The sequence below is a fragment of the Mirounga leonina genome, unplaced genomic scaffold (assembly GCF_011800145.1).
Source record: "Mirounga leonina isolate KUSES-001 unplaced genomic scaffold, KU_Mleo_1.0 Mir_178, whole genome shotgun sequence".
Classification (NCBI taxonomy): domain Eukaryota; kingdom Metazoa; phylum Chordata; class Mammalia; order Carnivora; family Phocidae; genus Mirounga; species Mirounga leonina.
The window spans coordinates 15,839,490-15,854,337 of record NW_023270464.1 but is presented as its reverse complement, the minus strand read 5'-3'; the positions used below and the strand labels follow the sequence as shown (position 1 = coordinate 15,854,337).

At 39.3% G+C, this 14,848-nt stretch overlaps 1 protein-coding gene across 2 annotated transcripts in view; it reads left to right on the top strand.

The window, feature by feature from the left end:
• Positions 1-14,848, top strand: part of MCTP2 (multiple C2 and transmembrane domain containing 2) — a 237,802-nt gene that overhangs the window by 117,749 nt on the left and 105,205 nt on the right. For both annotated transcript variants that reach the window (XM_035024053.1, XM_035024055.1), the window contains 2 exons: positions 831-1,017; positions 3,357-3,450. In XM_035024053.1, the coding sequence (XP_034879944.1) occupies positions 831-1,017; positions 3,357-3,450 (281 nt within the window). The remainder of the gene's footprint in view (positions 1-830; positions 1,018-3,356; positions 3,451-14,848) is intronic.

The following is a 14,848-nucleotide window of genomic DNA, read 5'->3' as shown; positions in this document are numbered from 1 at the left end:
GGTCCAGGCAAACCCAGAGTTTTCAGTGTTAAAGCAAATCAATGGCTTAGCACCTCAGCCCTCCTTTTTGGTGTTTGTTTCTGTATATAAATGTGTTTGAGGTTTTCAGCATCGCCAGAACATTGGCTGTTAAGAGACGGAAAACATGCAATTTATACCAGATGGGTGAAGCCTTTTCCTGGCAGTGTTGCTGAAATGGGATCAATCAACAGCACTTCATGCTCCATTTGTCCAGAAGCAATCCACCTGGGGAAACCCTGTGGCACCGTGCCTATTAGGAAAACACCTTAATACGTTGCTTTAAATAAAAACTCACCAGTTGGCATTAATCTGGAAGAAAATAGTTTCTCCAATGAACCTTTTGCCACTTGAATTTCTCTTGTCTTTTCTCCCCTTTTTGAACTGTGACCCTTTATTCTCTTTGTTGGCAAAAGACACAATACAGAGAAGCCGTACAGATCCCTCATCCATAATGCTTGAACTTGGAACTTTTTTCTCCCTATTTCTTGAGCTCACCGCCTTTCTGCAGACGTCACAGGGGCAAAGAGCTGACTCTTCTCTTTGCACTTACCATCCCCTCCGTGCTACCTTCTCTTCGGTTTCTTTACCTCTTTGTCTCCTTAATCTTAGAGTGTGTTAGGCTGGGAGGGAGAATTAAGAGCTGGGTGCCGGGGCGGGGGGAGCCCCCACCACCTTCGTTGTGCGAGAAACCCATGCTGAGACAGAGTGAGGTTTGGGGGGATGAGGAGATACAAATCAGGTGCTTTGGAGGTTCAGGAGTGGCCATGAGTTAATCCCTTCTGTTTCTCTGATTCCTCCAACTTTCCCAGGTGCAAAGTGGATATCGCGGCCCTGCCGCTCAAGCAAGCCAACCGCTTGGAACTGCCTCTGGAGAGCTGCCTGGGGGCTCTCCTGATGTTGATCACACTTACTCCCTGTGCCGGAGTCTCGGTCTCAGATCTGTGCGTGTGCCCCTTGGCAGACCCCGGCGAAAGAAAGCAGATTGCCCAGCGATATGTGAGTGCTTGGCCTTGTTTTGCTGCCCACCGCCACCTCCACTTTTGAGTTGAAACAAAGTCTGTGAATTAAAAGATAAAAAAAAAAAAAAAAAAAAAAAAACCTGCCTGAAAAGAGATCCTGTCCAAAGTTTCATGGCATGTCTCATAAAACAAGACATTGGATCCAGAGGTTAATGCATTAATGAGAAGGTGAAAGTAGATTGGATAGAGCTGGCGATTTTCAAAGCCCAAAATGGTATTTTGAATTTTTAGCTTTCAGAAACTCTTTGGAGAAAATGGAAATCCACGAGGAGGCAGACTTGTTTAGCATGTCTGCATATGTATATTGGAATTTTAATACAAGTTCACAAAAGTTTATTTCTTTATTAGCCATAATATTTGAAATGTTAGAGCTACCTTTCCAGAACCTCTCAGGCCTAAGTGAGAACGTGCTTCTGTCTTGTAAAGCAAAGCAAAGCAAAACCCTGGACAGCTATGCAAAGCTGTTACATACTACTCTGGATAATAAAGGCAGTTCCTGATTTTTGCCTAAGTAGTGCAATGCGCTTAAGAGTCCACTCAGCATTTTTATATCAAATGGCTTTGCGATCTTCATTTATTTTTTGTACTCTGTCTTTCTAGGTGCCCTTATTTGCATTCTGTTTTTATCCACCTTCTTTGTAAATCAATACGTTTATTTTATGGCCACACACGAAAGGCATGTTTTAGAAAGCGGCCAGAAAATGAAGCAAAGATGAATCCCTATTTAATGGGAATATTATTCTCAGCATAAACTTTAGTGCCTCCCAAATCTTTCACTGTGAGGCGTATTGATTAATTGAATAATTCTTTATCTGCGGGAGTACAAAAACCTAGACACACGTCTTATTGTTAACACAAACTCTGCATGGCCCGGTTGGCGTGCCCCAAAGGAGTTTCTACAAAATCCACTATTATTAGTCTCTCTGATGACTGGAGTTAAGCAAATAAAAATTTGATGATCAACCTTAAAATTTCTCCCCAAATTTTCCCATGGACGAATTGAAAAATTTACAAATTCACGAGGGGTGTCCTATATTTATAAGGTGATTTTAGATAAGATCATAATGACTGCTTTGAATCATGCTTCAGGATGTGAGGAGTAGTCAGGGAAAATAGGTTTGAAGAAGCCAATCAAAATAGAAATATCAAGTATTTTGTTTTGTTTTTTCAGCTAGAGAGCTGGCCAGCATCTTAGAGGGAAAGAATGCCCCATCATAAAACACAAGTTTCAGACCTCTTGTTTTTTAGCTTGTAAGAATAGATCATCTTGAAGGCATGTCCACATTTAAACTATAAAAGTGTTTTATTTCAGATGTTTTCAGATTAGTGTAAACTAGTTTTTTGTTTTTGTTTTGCTTTGCTCTGTTAGGTTGAAAATACACAGCAGAAACAACTTTCAAAACTGCCTAGAAATGGTGCATATGAAGTTAGTTAAACCTGAACTATTATTAAGTTATTATTATTGTATCCTGAAATGCCTAAAGAGCAAGGATTTTACTGTCTCCCCATAAATCCCCAAGGCCTACTTATCACAGGTTTTTAGTTATCCAATGATAGCGGAAATATGATATCCAAAAGTTTGAAAGCAGAATCTTTTCAGCAGATGTGTTCTGGAGGCATGCAGAAATAGTTTATCTGCTTGTCTCTTTCATGCACCATTTCTGAAGGATGCAATGTATATACACAGCAAACTATCGTTCTACATGCTTAAGAATTATCAGTAGATACATTCAAGCATTGGCTCATGCAAACTAAAAAAAATCAAATAAATGTGAATACAGGGTGATACTAGATGCTCAGTCTCTAATGAGCTGGCTAAAACGTGGACCAGAAAATGCACTGTATTTCCATCCTTAACGCTCTTTCCAGTGGTAATAAGTATCTGCGAAGGGTCCAAGTTGAGCCCTCTGGTATCCCTAAAGTTTGTACTAATGAGGTCAAAATAGTGTGGACTTTTTGAGTGATTTAAAAGTTTCATTCAAGAGAAAGAAAGGGAAAAGAGAATGAATGGAGCTCCACACACGTTTTCCCCATGGGATATCTGTTCTATCACCAGGGGGCAGTGTTAAAAGTAGATTCTGTGTGCTTTGTAATTGGCTTATTTTGAAGCTGTAGTTAATTCTCAGTCACTTTTAATCTCGTTGTTGTGAATGCCTAACTTTCCCATTGGCTGATATAATGTACTCTGGAACTTTACTAAACTTTGCACGAGAAAGGTGATGATAAATCTAGAATGTACTTCCTACAGGACTTTATGGCATTAAGTAGTATATTAGAAAGCTATTTTCATGTATGATCTACTTTTCTCCCCCTCAGTGCTTACAGAATTCCCTGAAAGATATGAAAGACATCGGCATTTTACAAGTGAAGGTTTTAAAGGCAGTAGATCTCTTAGCAGCAGATTTCTCAGGTATAAACATCTTTAATTCATTTTCCTTTTTACTTATTTCCTGTTTTGAAATGATCTGATGGCAAAGCAAAATGTTTTAGTAAGTGGAAGCCTATACAAGCAATCATGCTCTTTCAAATAGAGTGATAGAAGAAGAAAAAAGATGCAGTCAACAGTTTTTTCACTTAACGTTTTTCACAAAATTATTTTTTCAAATAATTTTACTATGATTAGATAATGTACTAGTCAAGTTGACTTTCAAATATATTTGCGGATTATTAGTGCCATGAATTCTTTATTTGTTAAATTAATTTTCTGAGAAAATTTACCATAGTACCTCAAAAGACAGGTTGGACCTCCTGCCTTCACTCCTTGGCGGTGCTCTGTGCTGTGAGCTTTTCATTCCTCACCATGTAAGAGGTTGTGGATATTCATAAATTTAAGCATGAAAGCCCATCTAGCTGGTACTGGTCTGAAACAATAACCAGAGTCTTGGCCATGGAACCACTTTGCAGTTGACATGGTCTTACACAGAGTTTCTCTTGATGCTTCACTAACTTGAACTTTTAAGACAGAGGCGAGAACAGGGTGCCTGGGTGGCTCAGTTGGTTAAGCGACTGCCTTCGGCTCAGGTCATGATCCCGGAGTCCCGGGATCGAGTCCTGCATCAGGCTCCCTGCTCGGCAGGGAGTCTGCTTCTCCCTCTGACCCTCCTCCCTCTCATGCTCTCTGTCTCTCATTCTCTCTGTCTCAAATAAATAAATAAAATCTTTAAAAAAAAAAAAAAAAAGAGGCGAGAACAGACATGCTTTGTGCTGAGTTATGCTTGACTGTGAGGAAAGTAGTACAGGCATTCCAATGTCTGATCGGAGGGTGACTCTCCTCTTATTGCTAAATTAACCCATTATACTAACAGTGGAGACACCTATGGGACAAATGCTATTTTCAAGCAAATTGATAAATACAAAGAATACCAGGTATACAAAAAAGAATGTACAGATTTTATGCATGGGCGAGGTATTGTAAGACTTACTTCGTGTCCTATTTTTAGAATGTGGTCTACTCTTTTCAAGACAGGAAGTTATAGTAGCTTCTGAACTTTCCAGCTTGAGGATGAGGAAGATCAAACTTTGGAAAAGAGAATTTTAATTTTAAGCACTTTCTATTACAAAAAATGATGGAAAAAAATGATGGGGGATATAAACTTATTTTTTTAAAGGAGTTCTCTTCACCCTCCCTCAAAAAATGAACCAATAGAAATCACTACTGTATAAACCACGAGAAATAGGATGATGATGTTCTTATGGAAATACCGAGGGAGAAGATCCAAAAATGGTATTTGGGCCAGTATGAATAAATGAATTTGGTGGGTTGTAGATGAAATAGTCGGATGACTACTTCTAACATTCATTAATTTAGTTGCAAATGTTGAGAGTCTCATATTGAGTTAGAAATGTTCCTTTCTTTTAAAACTTATAATTTACGAAAATACTTAATTCACTCCTTTCCCATGTGCCTTTGGCCTTCGGGGTTTTGTTATCAGCACAGGACATTTAGAGTTTACCAGTTTTCCAGAGCCAGTTATTTTTACTTCCATCTGAATGTTTTGATACAGTACTTTTTGAATCTATGATTGTTGCTGTCTCAGGAAATGTCTCAAACACAAGAACTCATTCATGCCTTCAAACAATATTTTCAAAAATTCTATTTGTAGTTGTATGTTTGGGGATCTCTGGGAACTAATTGCAATGCATTAGAAGTTTCTAATTAGAGGTTTTTAAGTCTTGTTTAGAACTACATCTGTATGTGGAAAAAATTTTTTAAAACCTTTATTTTACCTATCCTGACAGGTGTCCCTCTCTACAGCCCCCAAAACTAGTGTTTACGAAGGTGTTTCAGGCCAATGTCACTTTTCCAAGCAGTATTTTGGCTATTAAAATAAAGTGAATAGGAGAGGAATCTGAAAAAAATATGAGAATATTTGGAAAGACCAGAAAACAAGGCAAAACCCTCTTTTCAGAAGAATAATTTTTGGGGAAAATGTTGTCATTTTGTCATTTTCTTTATATTCAAGATTGCAGGAGATAGTTTTGGAGTGGATGAAGGTGAGTACCAGAGGATCCCAGTAGCAAAAAGCAATGGTTACAAACCCAGTCATGCTGTGTGGTTTGACTGAATGCCCTGGTGTTTTATTGTCTCTGTATGATTTATGAGAAAATTATCACTTTTCTGAATTGAAGCAAAGATCCTTTTCATTAGCTAAACATGTCTTTAGACCATATTGATCTTTATTTTTAGAACCAAATTTCACAGTCTGTGTTCTTTATAGGTTGGCAGCCTCCTGTGTGAATCCTCCAGTCTATTCTCAACCAGGATATTGCTTTAGGGCAACAAAGTGGACCTAATGCAGAGAGTTGTAAAGTAAATTTTCTATGTGAAAAAAAGAAATGGATTCAGATCACAGGGAAGTAGCAATAGGGATGTAATTAATACCTCCAGGAGGTTAGCTATTATATCATACGGTGGGGACTCACACATTATTGATGCTTTTACTGTTCACTGTTAGAATTCACTTGATATGTAGTAAAAAATGCTGGCTGATCCGGAATCAGAAGAGGTTTGTATACCCATCATTGTCAGTACCAGGAGCATTTAAGAAAGAAGTTAACTACTTATACCCCATACCCAGCCTTTTCCAGTCGGCTGTACTTTATAAATGAGTGTTCCATTGCAGTTGCTCAGGGAACAAAGTATTCACCCTTGTGAATAAACAAGAAGTCTATTTACTCTGAATAACCAGGGGCATTCTCAGAGAGTGATGATCATTTTAGACAGAGTACAAAAGGGAACTTTCTAACCTTACTACTTTTGTTTTACATTTTTTGATAATTCTTTGTTTCTTAAAAAAACAATACCAGATAACCATAATAACTGATGCTTTAAGTGTTTCACCGAAGATTCCAGGGAACCTGATAAAGCAAAGGACCAGTGAGAGCAAAGGACCAGAATCTTGGTAGTATTCTGGATGGAGGTTACTGTTAGAGTTTGCAGAGTACAGGGACCTCTTGTCCTAGGGTGGGGGGGATGTGTGAATGCACTTGGTAATCCTTCCTGTCAGTTTTTTGCCCATTTTAAAGTGATCTCTATCTTAGCAGGGAACAATTAGAAAAAGAAAATATCAGCTGTTCATCACCACCGTGCTCAAAGTAGGATATTCCTTATTAGTGATTATTGGTGTTACGATTATATAGTCATGAAAAGAAATTAACTTTGGAGAAAGTGAATCCCCATTACTTTGCCAATATTTTAAAACATTGGAATAATATACGTACATATTATATACATAATATATATGCTATATATATACACACAAACGTACTGAGGTGAATTTGTTTCCCATTAAAAAATGAAAATATGTTTTTATATAAAGAAAAAATAGTGTCTTTACAAATGTGTTAAAAGATATTAATAACCTAAATCTATGTCTATTCCCAGTATTAAGATATTTACAAAAGATAAAGGCTTCAATGCTCTAATGTATAAAAAAGATATATTTATTATTTTTTAATTCATTCTGTCATAAATATGCTATTGTGTGATTGAACCGATTCAACACTAATACATTTGAATTTATATATAGCTCGGCATTTTTTTTATGCCTGACATTTGTTTGTGTATCAGTGAAAAGACTTTTTAAAGAATCTGAAGTAATCTATCTTCTCTTGCAGCCCATCCCTCTAAAATTGGCGAAAGACATTTTAATGTTCTCTACAGCCAATATTAGATGTGGATAGCCATAAGCAGTCATTCTAATAGAAGAGCCTGTCAGATATTTTTATTAAAGAGTTTGTCTCACAAACACCTTGTGCCCAGCATAACCTAAAATTTTTAAGTAATATGTTGTCCATTCTGATGCTATTACTTCTGTAGTAAAGCAGACTATAGCCTTGATTCATGAAACAGATGATAAATTGTACTCTGAGACTCAAGGTGAGCCTAGCTCTTTGTAATGCTTAATGAGACCCACATCCTCCACTCAGCTGCCTTCAGTCTTAAAACTCAGCGGTTTTGAGAAGAAAGTAACCCACCTTCTAATGATGAAATGAAAGAGAGGAAGGCTTTGTTCAGGACCAAGGTGAGGAATGATGTGTGCAACAGGTTCCCTCCCCACAGTGAGCCGTCAGAGAGAATGGTGCTGTATCTTCTACTTTGCCCAGGGATACATCAGATTCATGAATTAATACTGCTGAAAAAAAGCAGAGTTTATTTAATAAAAGATAATAAAGTAGGCGATGAATAGAAAAATTGTTAGAGAACAGAAATCTTTTCTGGTCAGAACTGTATTTCAATACAAACGACAATGCTTATCTTACCCGTTAAGGGACCAACCAGTGAAGAGTAGGCAACTATTTACTGTATGTTCGGCACATATAGGGAGAATTGTTCTGGAGAGCCTTGTTATAATTGATAGACTGTTGTGGGGAACCTGTTGGATTTTAACATGTAGGGGTTGCTTCGATGTATCAGTACTAAAGCCATGATGGCTACCATTTGCATAAGGTACCTGCCAAGTTCAACACCTAGTCAATGACTCTTCTCTTACATTCTCAGAATCAAGATGTAGGTTTCACACTTCTTCCTTCCTGTTAATTAAGCCTTCTCTTTATTCTTTAAAATAAATCTTACATGTTGACATCCTTTCCCCTAGGGAATCTTCTAGTGGTAAGACTGGTTATTGTTTGGGCTCTCTCTGCTTTCTTCTTCCACCCTGTTATCACTACCAAGGTGCCCCTAGCCATTAAGAATTCTGGTGTAAAATGGGGGATACAGAAACGTATCACCTCACCATGCCAACATAGCAAAAAAGCAAGTAGGGCAGCATTGCAAGCCCACCTCATTGTAGAATGATAGTAAGTCATATAACAATGTAACATATGTCTCAATATTTCTGCTTTTTGTAGCACAATCCCATCTTAATTTTTTTTCATGTTCTTATCTTAATAATCTGTCTGCCATGGAGAAGCTGGGGAAGTATCAGGAAACAATGAAGGAACAAAACTGGAAGTACCATCTTTGCTCACAATCTGGAGTTACTTATTCTCCAGGGATTTTTCTTTCATCCTTGCAACTTTTTTGGCACATTTTGCCATTCGAAACCCACCCATCAAACATAAAAATGTTTCCACGTATATCTGGATTTTCGTGACTTCTTGGCCATAAGGTTGTCACTTGGATGGACCCTTTCTCTGTTTCCAGTGTTAATAAGACAACTGCCAAAATAGTGTCAAAATATCCATCAGAGGAGTGGAAAAGACAGTGTTTTCAGACAACAACAAAAAAATGCAGGTTATTGTAAAGTAGCCTTATTTGATAAATAAGCAGGGTAGGAACCCTAATAGTGCCTGATCCAGGAGAACAAAGATACATTTAATTCCAGAATCCCCAACTTCTCTCCAGGAAGCCCAGTATAGCTTCCCAATTGCTTTTAAAGCTTGTCTCAACTTAAGAAAAGCCAGCTTGGTGGTAGATCTCATGATCTTCAAGAAATATTCATTGAGTACCAAATGTATTTGAGGACCTGGGTCACTTCAGCCTTTCTCTTCTACTGCAGAGTTGCCCATAGGGGGCAGCGTGTATCATTGAAGTGGATGAGGACCTTGCTCAAAATCTGGGTGGCATTTCCAGTTCCCAGCGCCATTAGGAGGAGCTCTTGGTCTGTTCCTCACACAGGGTTGATCTCTCCTGACTTCGGTAGAGTTCTCCATTCATTCAGGACATGAGCCCTTTCTCAGTGATTGTGACTCGTGCGTTAAATAAATCACCAAAGATGAAAATCAGTCCCCATTTTTTTGCCCTTTATTTTTACGGTCTCTGCCTTTCACTTTCATCCTTATGAATTATGGTGTAGAACATATATAGAAATAGAGAACTATTTTAAATCTTGGTTCTATTGTGTGCTGGCCCTGGGTCCACTTCCTCATGGATATTTTGAGGGTTAATTAAAACCTATGTGAACATGTCTAACACATATTGCATGTTCAGTAAATACTATTTCCATTTTTTATTAAATTTATTTGCTTAGAGTATAATTGATGTGGGGAATTCCACAGGCTATTATCTTAGTATTTTGTCTATAGTTTTTGTAATTTTAAATAATGTCAGAATTATCAGCATTTCTAATCACACTTGGCTTTTCAACCACTTTTAGAAATCTAGTTACCAGTCTAAAATGTTTTTTCTTTTTGTTCTGTTTCTACTGCCTGATAAAAGTCGAGGGAAGAAAATGTGCTTCATGGTAGGAAAATTCTCATACTCAAACCAGTTTAGTGCTTGCATTTACATTTTGATAATCTGAATAATAGTTTTATCCATATAAAATATTTTTGTGGGCTCATTAGATTTTTGCTATATACAAAAAGTTCTATTTTGAGAAACTGTTGACCAAAACACTTCATTTAGATCCCACATTATAGAAATATTCCAGCCATATGCTATAATATTGACTTCTAAGTAGTTTCTATAAATTATAACACTGGCTATAAGTTTCTTGTTATTTTTTTTTTTTTTTCCAGAACATGACTACTTGTATCAGAGGAAAAATAGTCCTATAGTTACTGTTCACTGGGGATTTTAAGTCACCTGTCCATTTTGTGGTTTGTTTTCATTGTCTGTTTGAAGTTGTATCCATAGCAATACTTCTCTTAAAGATGCCCTATTTTCAAAGGGACGGCTGTAATTGCAATTTCTAGAAAGCTTAACAATAGTGATTGAATGCTTTTAATTTCCTTGAGAACCTCTTGGATAGCTGAGCTCAAATCAAGACCAACTTTTTAAAAACACATCAAAAACTATATCAATCTGTCTTTGGCTCACCATCTGCTTTAATAGTCTGCCAAAGAACATGGACTCTTGTCATTGCAGAGTTTGGGAATCTATGTAAGATTTAGCAGTTTTGAACTTACTGGTACATTGAGAGTGAATGAACTCAGTTTGGTTTTCTATGAATTAACAAAGGAATCACTTCGATCTTATTAGTTGGGTGCTTAGTAATTAATTATCTTAATTTATCTAGCAAATGTATCTGTGAGAGGCTGTGGTAGGCTCTGGTGATGTCGTAGGGGATAGGAATTAGTCTTTGCCCTCGCATGAAGTGACTAGTTAACCAGTAGCATCTATGGTTGACATGTGAACAATGAGGGGCTTAGAAGCGCTGACACTCCATGCAGTTAAAAATTGGCAAAAAATTGGCATATAACTTTTAACTATTGATAGCCTATTGTTGACCTGAAGCCTTACTGATAAGATAAACAGTTGAGTAACACATGTGTGTGTTATATACTGTATTTTTACAATAAAGTTAACTAGGGAAAATGTTATTCATATCACGGAAGAGAAAATTCATTTGCAGTATTGTACTGCATTGTTTATTTAAAAAAATCCACGTATAAGTGGACCCACACAGTTCAAATGCGTGTTGTCCAATAGTCAGTTGTAATGACAGTTATACTCCTAAGGTCAAGAACAGGTTGCCAAAATTCATGGAAGGAATACCTGACTGGTGTTCCTACAAGAAGTGATGTAGCTGAGATGTCAGAGATGAGTTAGCGCAGCAGAGGTAAAAGAAGAGCGTTTTAAAATGCGGGAACACCATGTTCCAGAGCCTGCAGGGCCTTTCCAAAACCCGGAGGATTTTGAGGGTGCCTCAGTGGGGAATCAGGGAGATGCTGGGTAAATGCACCGGCTAATGGTGTTTTTTTGGGGGGGTAGAACTTGAGTAGTGACCGGGGAATGGAGTTAGAGGAAAGAAAAACTCATGTCACTGGTTCTTTTATGTTCTGTGTTTGTGCTAGAATAGCAGAATATCAGAAATTTAGTTAAATAACATTTCAGCAAAATTAAGTCCTTCCCGTCCTTTGTGGATCTCGCAGTCCTAATATAGGTTTGTCTGCCCCTTGCTCTGGATGTGTGCAACAGCAATGTAAGCAAGTCCTCACTTGTGTGAGTCCACAGAGGCCATTCTTTGGATTCCAGAAGCTTGCAATCACTCAGGAAGGCAGGACATACTTGAAAACTTAGACCCAGCACCCGTAGAGATCAGTGTTTGTTCTTCTTCAAAAATCCCTCTAAGCTCCCAGCACAGTGTTTTCCACATTGCAGGGATCATAAAGTAATTGTCGACTAAAGGAGCAGACACATCATACAGTGAGGGCTTATAATTTTCAAATTAATCATCATAGGAGTTGCGGGGAGAGGGAAGGCTCCTGGGAGCCTAGGGTTGCAGAGAAAGTTCTATGAAGATGATACATCTCGAACTAGGTCTTGGAGGCTAATTGGCCTTTGTGTTTTTGCTTAGGAGTGGGGGGTGAGAGAGCATTGCAGGGAGAGGCCATTCCACATGCAGAGTAGGAAGCCTGTCTGAGCCCCACATCTCTGTATGCTGGTCAGGAGTGGGGGAAAGACACACCAACCTCGACAGAGGGTTTGGGAATAGGGGATAGATCAGGATGGATTGTGTGGGGTAAATTGTCAGAGAATAGATTTTCAGGATGAGCACTTAGAATTTGCTCTAATATGCTATTACTATGATTGTATGCCTTTACTAGGGTTGTAAGCATATGGTTGGAAACAAGGAATGAAGGGAGAGTTTGTGGAAATCTAGTCTGGCAAGGCCCTGTTGGTCCCCCCTCCTTCCCAGCTTGTCTGAGCTAGATGACTTGGTGGTCGGGGCCTGGTTCCATGCTTAGCTTCAGGAATTATCTTCCTCTAGAAATCCTTTCTTCTAATCCTGCCCCTTGTGCCGACAGAGCCAGGTGGCTCCTGGCTGCTGGATGAAAAAAAAAAACAAAATGCATTTATTTTATTTTTTTATTTTTTTTTAGATTTTATTTATTTATTTATTTGAGAGAGAGAGAATGAGAGACAGAGAGCATGAGAGGGAGGAAGGTCAGAGGGAGAAGCAGACTCCCCGCCGAGCAGGGAGCCCGATGCGGGACTCGATTCTGGGACTCCAGGATCATGACCTGAGCCGAAGGCAGTCGCTTAACCGACTGAGCCACCCAGGCGCCCAAAACAAAATGCATTTAAATGAAAAGCACTGGTCATGGCCTTCAAGGCTTCAAGCTCATCTCAGCATTTATTTATCCATATCTTACATATCGTGATTGCCACTATTTATCTATATCTATCTGTGTGTCTGTCTATCTTGTTAATAAATTTAAGGCTCTCATCCTTATCTCCTCAAGATTAACCCACCCATTTCTGCTAGCCAAATGAAGTCTCCTCCTCAACCTTGCTTTAAGATTCATTTCCACTATGAAATCTTTTTGGCCTTGGACCAACCACATTAAATCTCTCTGAACTTCAGGAGCCTCTTCAGCAAAATGGCCTAAGCATTCCTCACCTCTTGGAGTTGATGTGAGGACTGAAAGAGAAGCTGCCTAAAGCATGGTTACTTGTATAGAGCAGAAGGAGCCAGGTGGCCCCCTCTAGCTAGCACCTGCCGCTAGGAGACTGCAGGACCCTCTCACTGGGGCATGGCACTCTTCACGGTGGATGCATGCCTTGGGTGTGCTGGCTTCAGACCCTTAAATGAAATACAGGACTGAATATGGAACAGGAATGTACAGATGTAGAATATGAGAAGTGTAAGGAAAACACACAGTCGGAGATCAGAAATGGGAGGAACACACAGTCTCCTGGCAGGGAGCATGGGAAAAGTTTTCATTGAAAAGGTGACATTTGCTGAAAAGCAGAGATGATTATATGAGTCCCTTAAAAGTAATGACTTGGTGGTCGGGGCCTGGTTTAGTGCCAGGAGCAGAGTGGGTGCTTAATAAATATTTATCAGATGAATGGTATTACTTCTACAATACATTTATTACTTCCACTCAACTTCTGTGACTGATATAAAGGTAAAATTATTTAAATGAGAAACCTCTACTTTATCATCCGAGGAACAGAAATGAATTGTCAAGTGGGTGTTGAAGATTAGCAAAGGCTATTGAGGGCAAGGTGTTAAATCACCTCTGTGAGCCTAAATCGCCAGTGGTGTAACCGTGCCAAGGTGACATGCCATCTGGGTGTACAAGAGGTCATCTAGATGTTTTACCTGTAGAACCAGGTGGAACAGAGACAGAAAGTGCAGACCCAAGTGTGTATATGTCGGTCTGTCTGGTGCTGTTTGCTCAGTACCACTGGGAGAACATTGGGACATTTCGTTTATTATGGGAGATCATTTTTACCTCCAATAAATGTATTCATTATTTAAATTCTAGAAAATCCCCATATATCTGGAACCTTTTAAGGGAAAGAAAGCTCCATAAAGTGTAGATAAATGACACTATAAATGTTTTAATGTCTTTGTTTCTTCTTCCTCCTCTCTGCCTGTTTATACCGTAATATTAATAAATGCAGCATTTTAATGAGCTTTGATGGAATCACCTTCAGAGAGTTGGTGCAGTATGTTCCTTGGAGACGCATAACTGAAGTTCCCGGGTTCTGGAAGGAAGTCTGTTCCTCATTAGCTGGGATAGCTAAGAGTGTGCTGGCTCAAGAGAGAGGGGGCCACAGCTCAAGCCCACCTGTGCGTGCACAGGACCGGCCGCGTCTCGGCCCTGCTGTGGAGTAACCCCAGGGCTTTCATTAAAAGTGTCAGATGGTTTCCCTGGAGTGAGTGCTGATGGCATGTCATGTTGGTGTCTCTGGAGGAGTAGCCCTGACACCTACTAACAGTCTGACAAATGGTTAAGTAGCTGTTTCAGCCGGGATTGAGTGAGCCAGCGTCCTCTACCTGAGCATGAGAAGAAGAGCATGTGTTCTCTTCACACTCCTGGTTGTTAAAGAGGCAAATCTGCTCTCCTCCATCCGCAGCTCCTCCCCACCCAAAACCGAACCCCCTTGCTCTGCAAAACACGCTCCCAGAGTAAAACTTACTTGCTTTAAGTAAGCAAGACTTTTTTTTTGTGAGATGCAGATGGATGTTTTTTGGGTTGGTTTGATGGTGGCTGCCCAACATCTGAAACCCCTTGTACATTTGTGGAGGTTCTCATTGCATGTTTTGGAGAAGAGGTCAGAGCCTCCTTGAGTACGTGGACAGAAGGTGAAAAGCTAGCACTTCTTTTCTGAGCACTGGCATTTAGGGCCTGGGTACTTGGCGAGACGGGAGCGGTCAGATGCCTTTTTGGAGGCCTTCACATCTATTATCAAGTGCAGCAAAGAATCAGGAGTGGACAATTCATATTAGAGGCAGCCACATCCAGGGGCCTGTAACACGAGTACCCTGTGAGGCTAGTTTTCCTGGGAAGCAGAGGCCAGACTTTTCCTGGGGAGAGTGACTGAGGTTCTTGTACCTGAGTATTTCTAACCCTTCTTTGGTTTCTAATAATTTTCAAGCTTGATTTTCCAATCTTTGCAATGATTC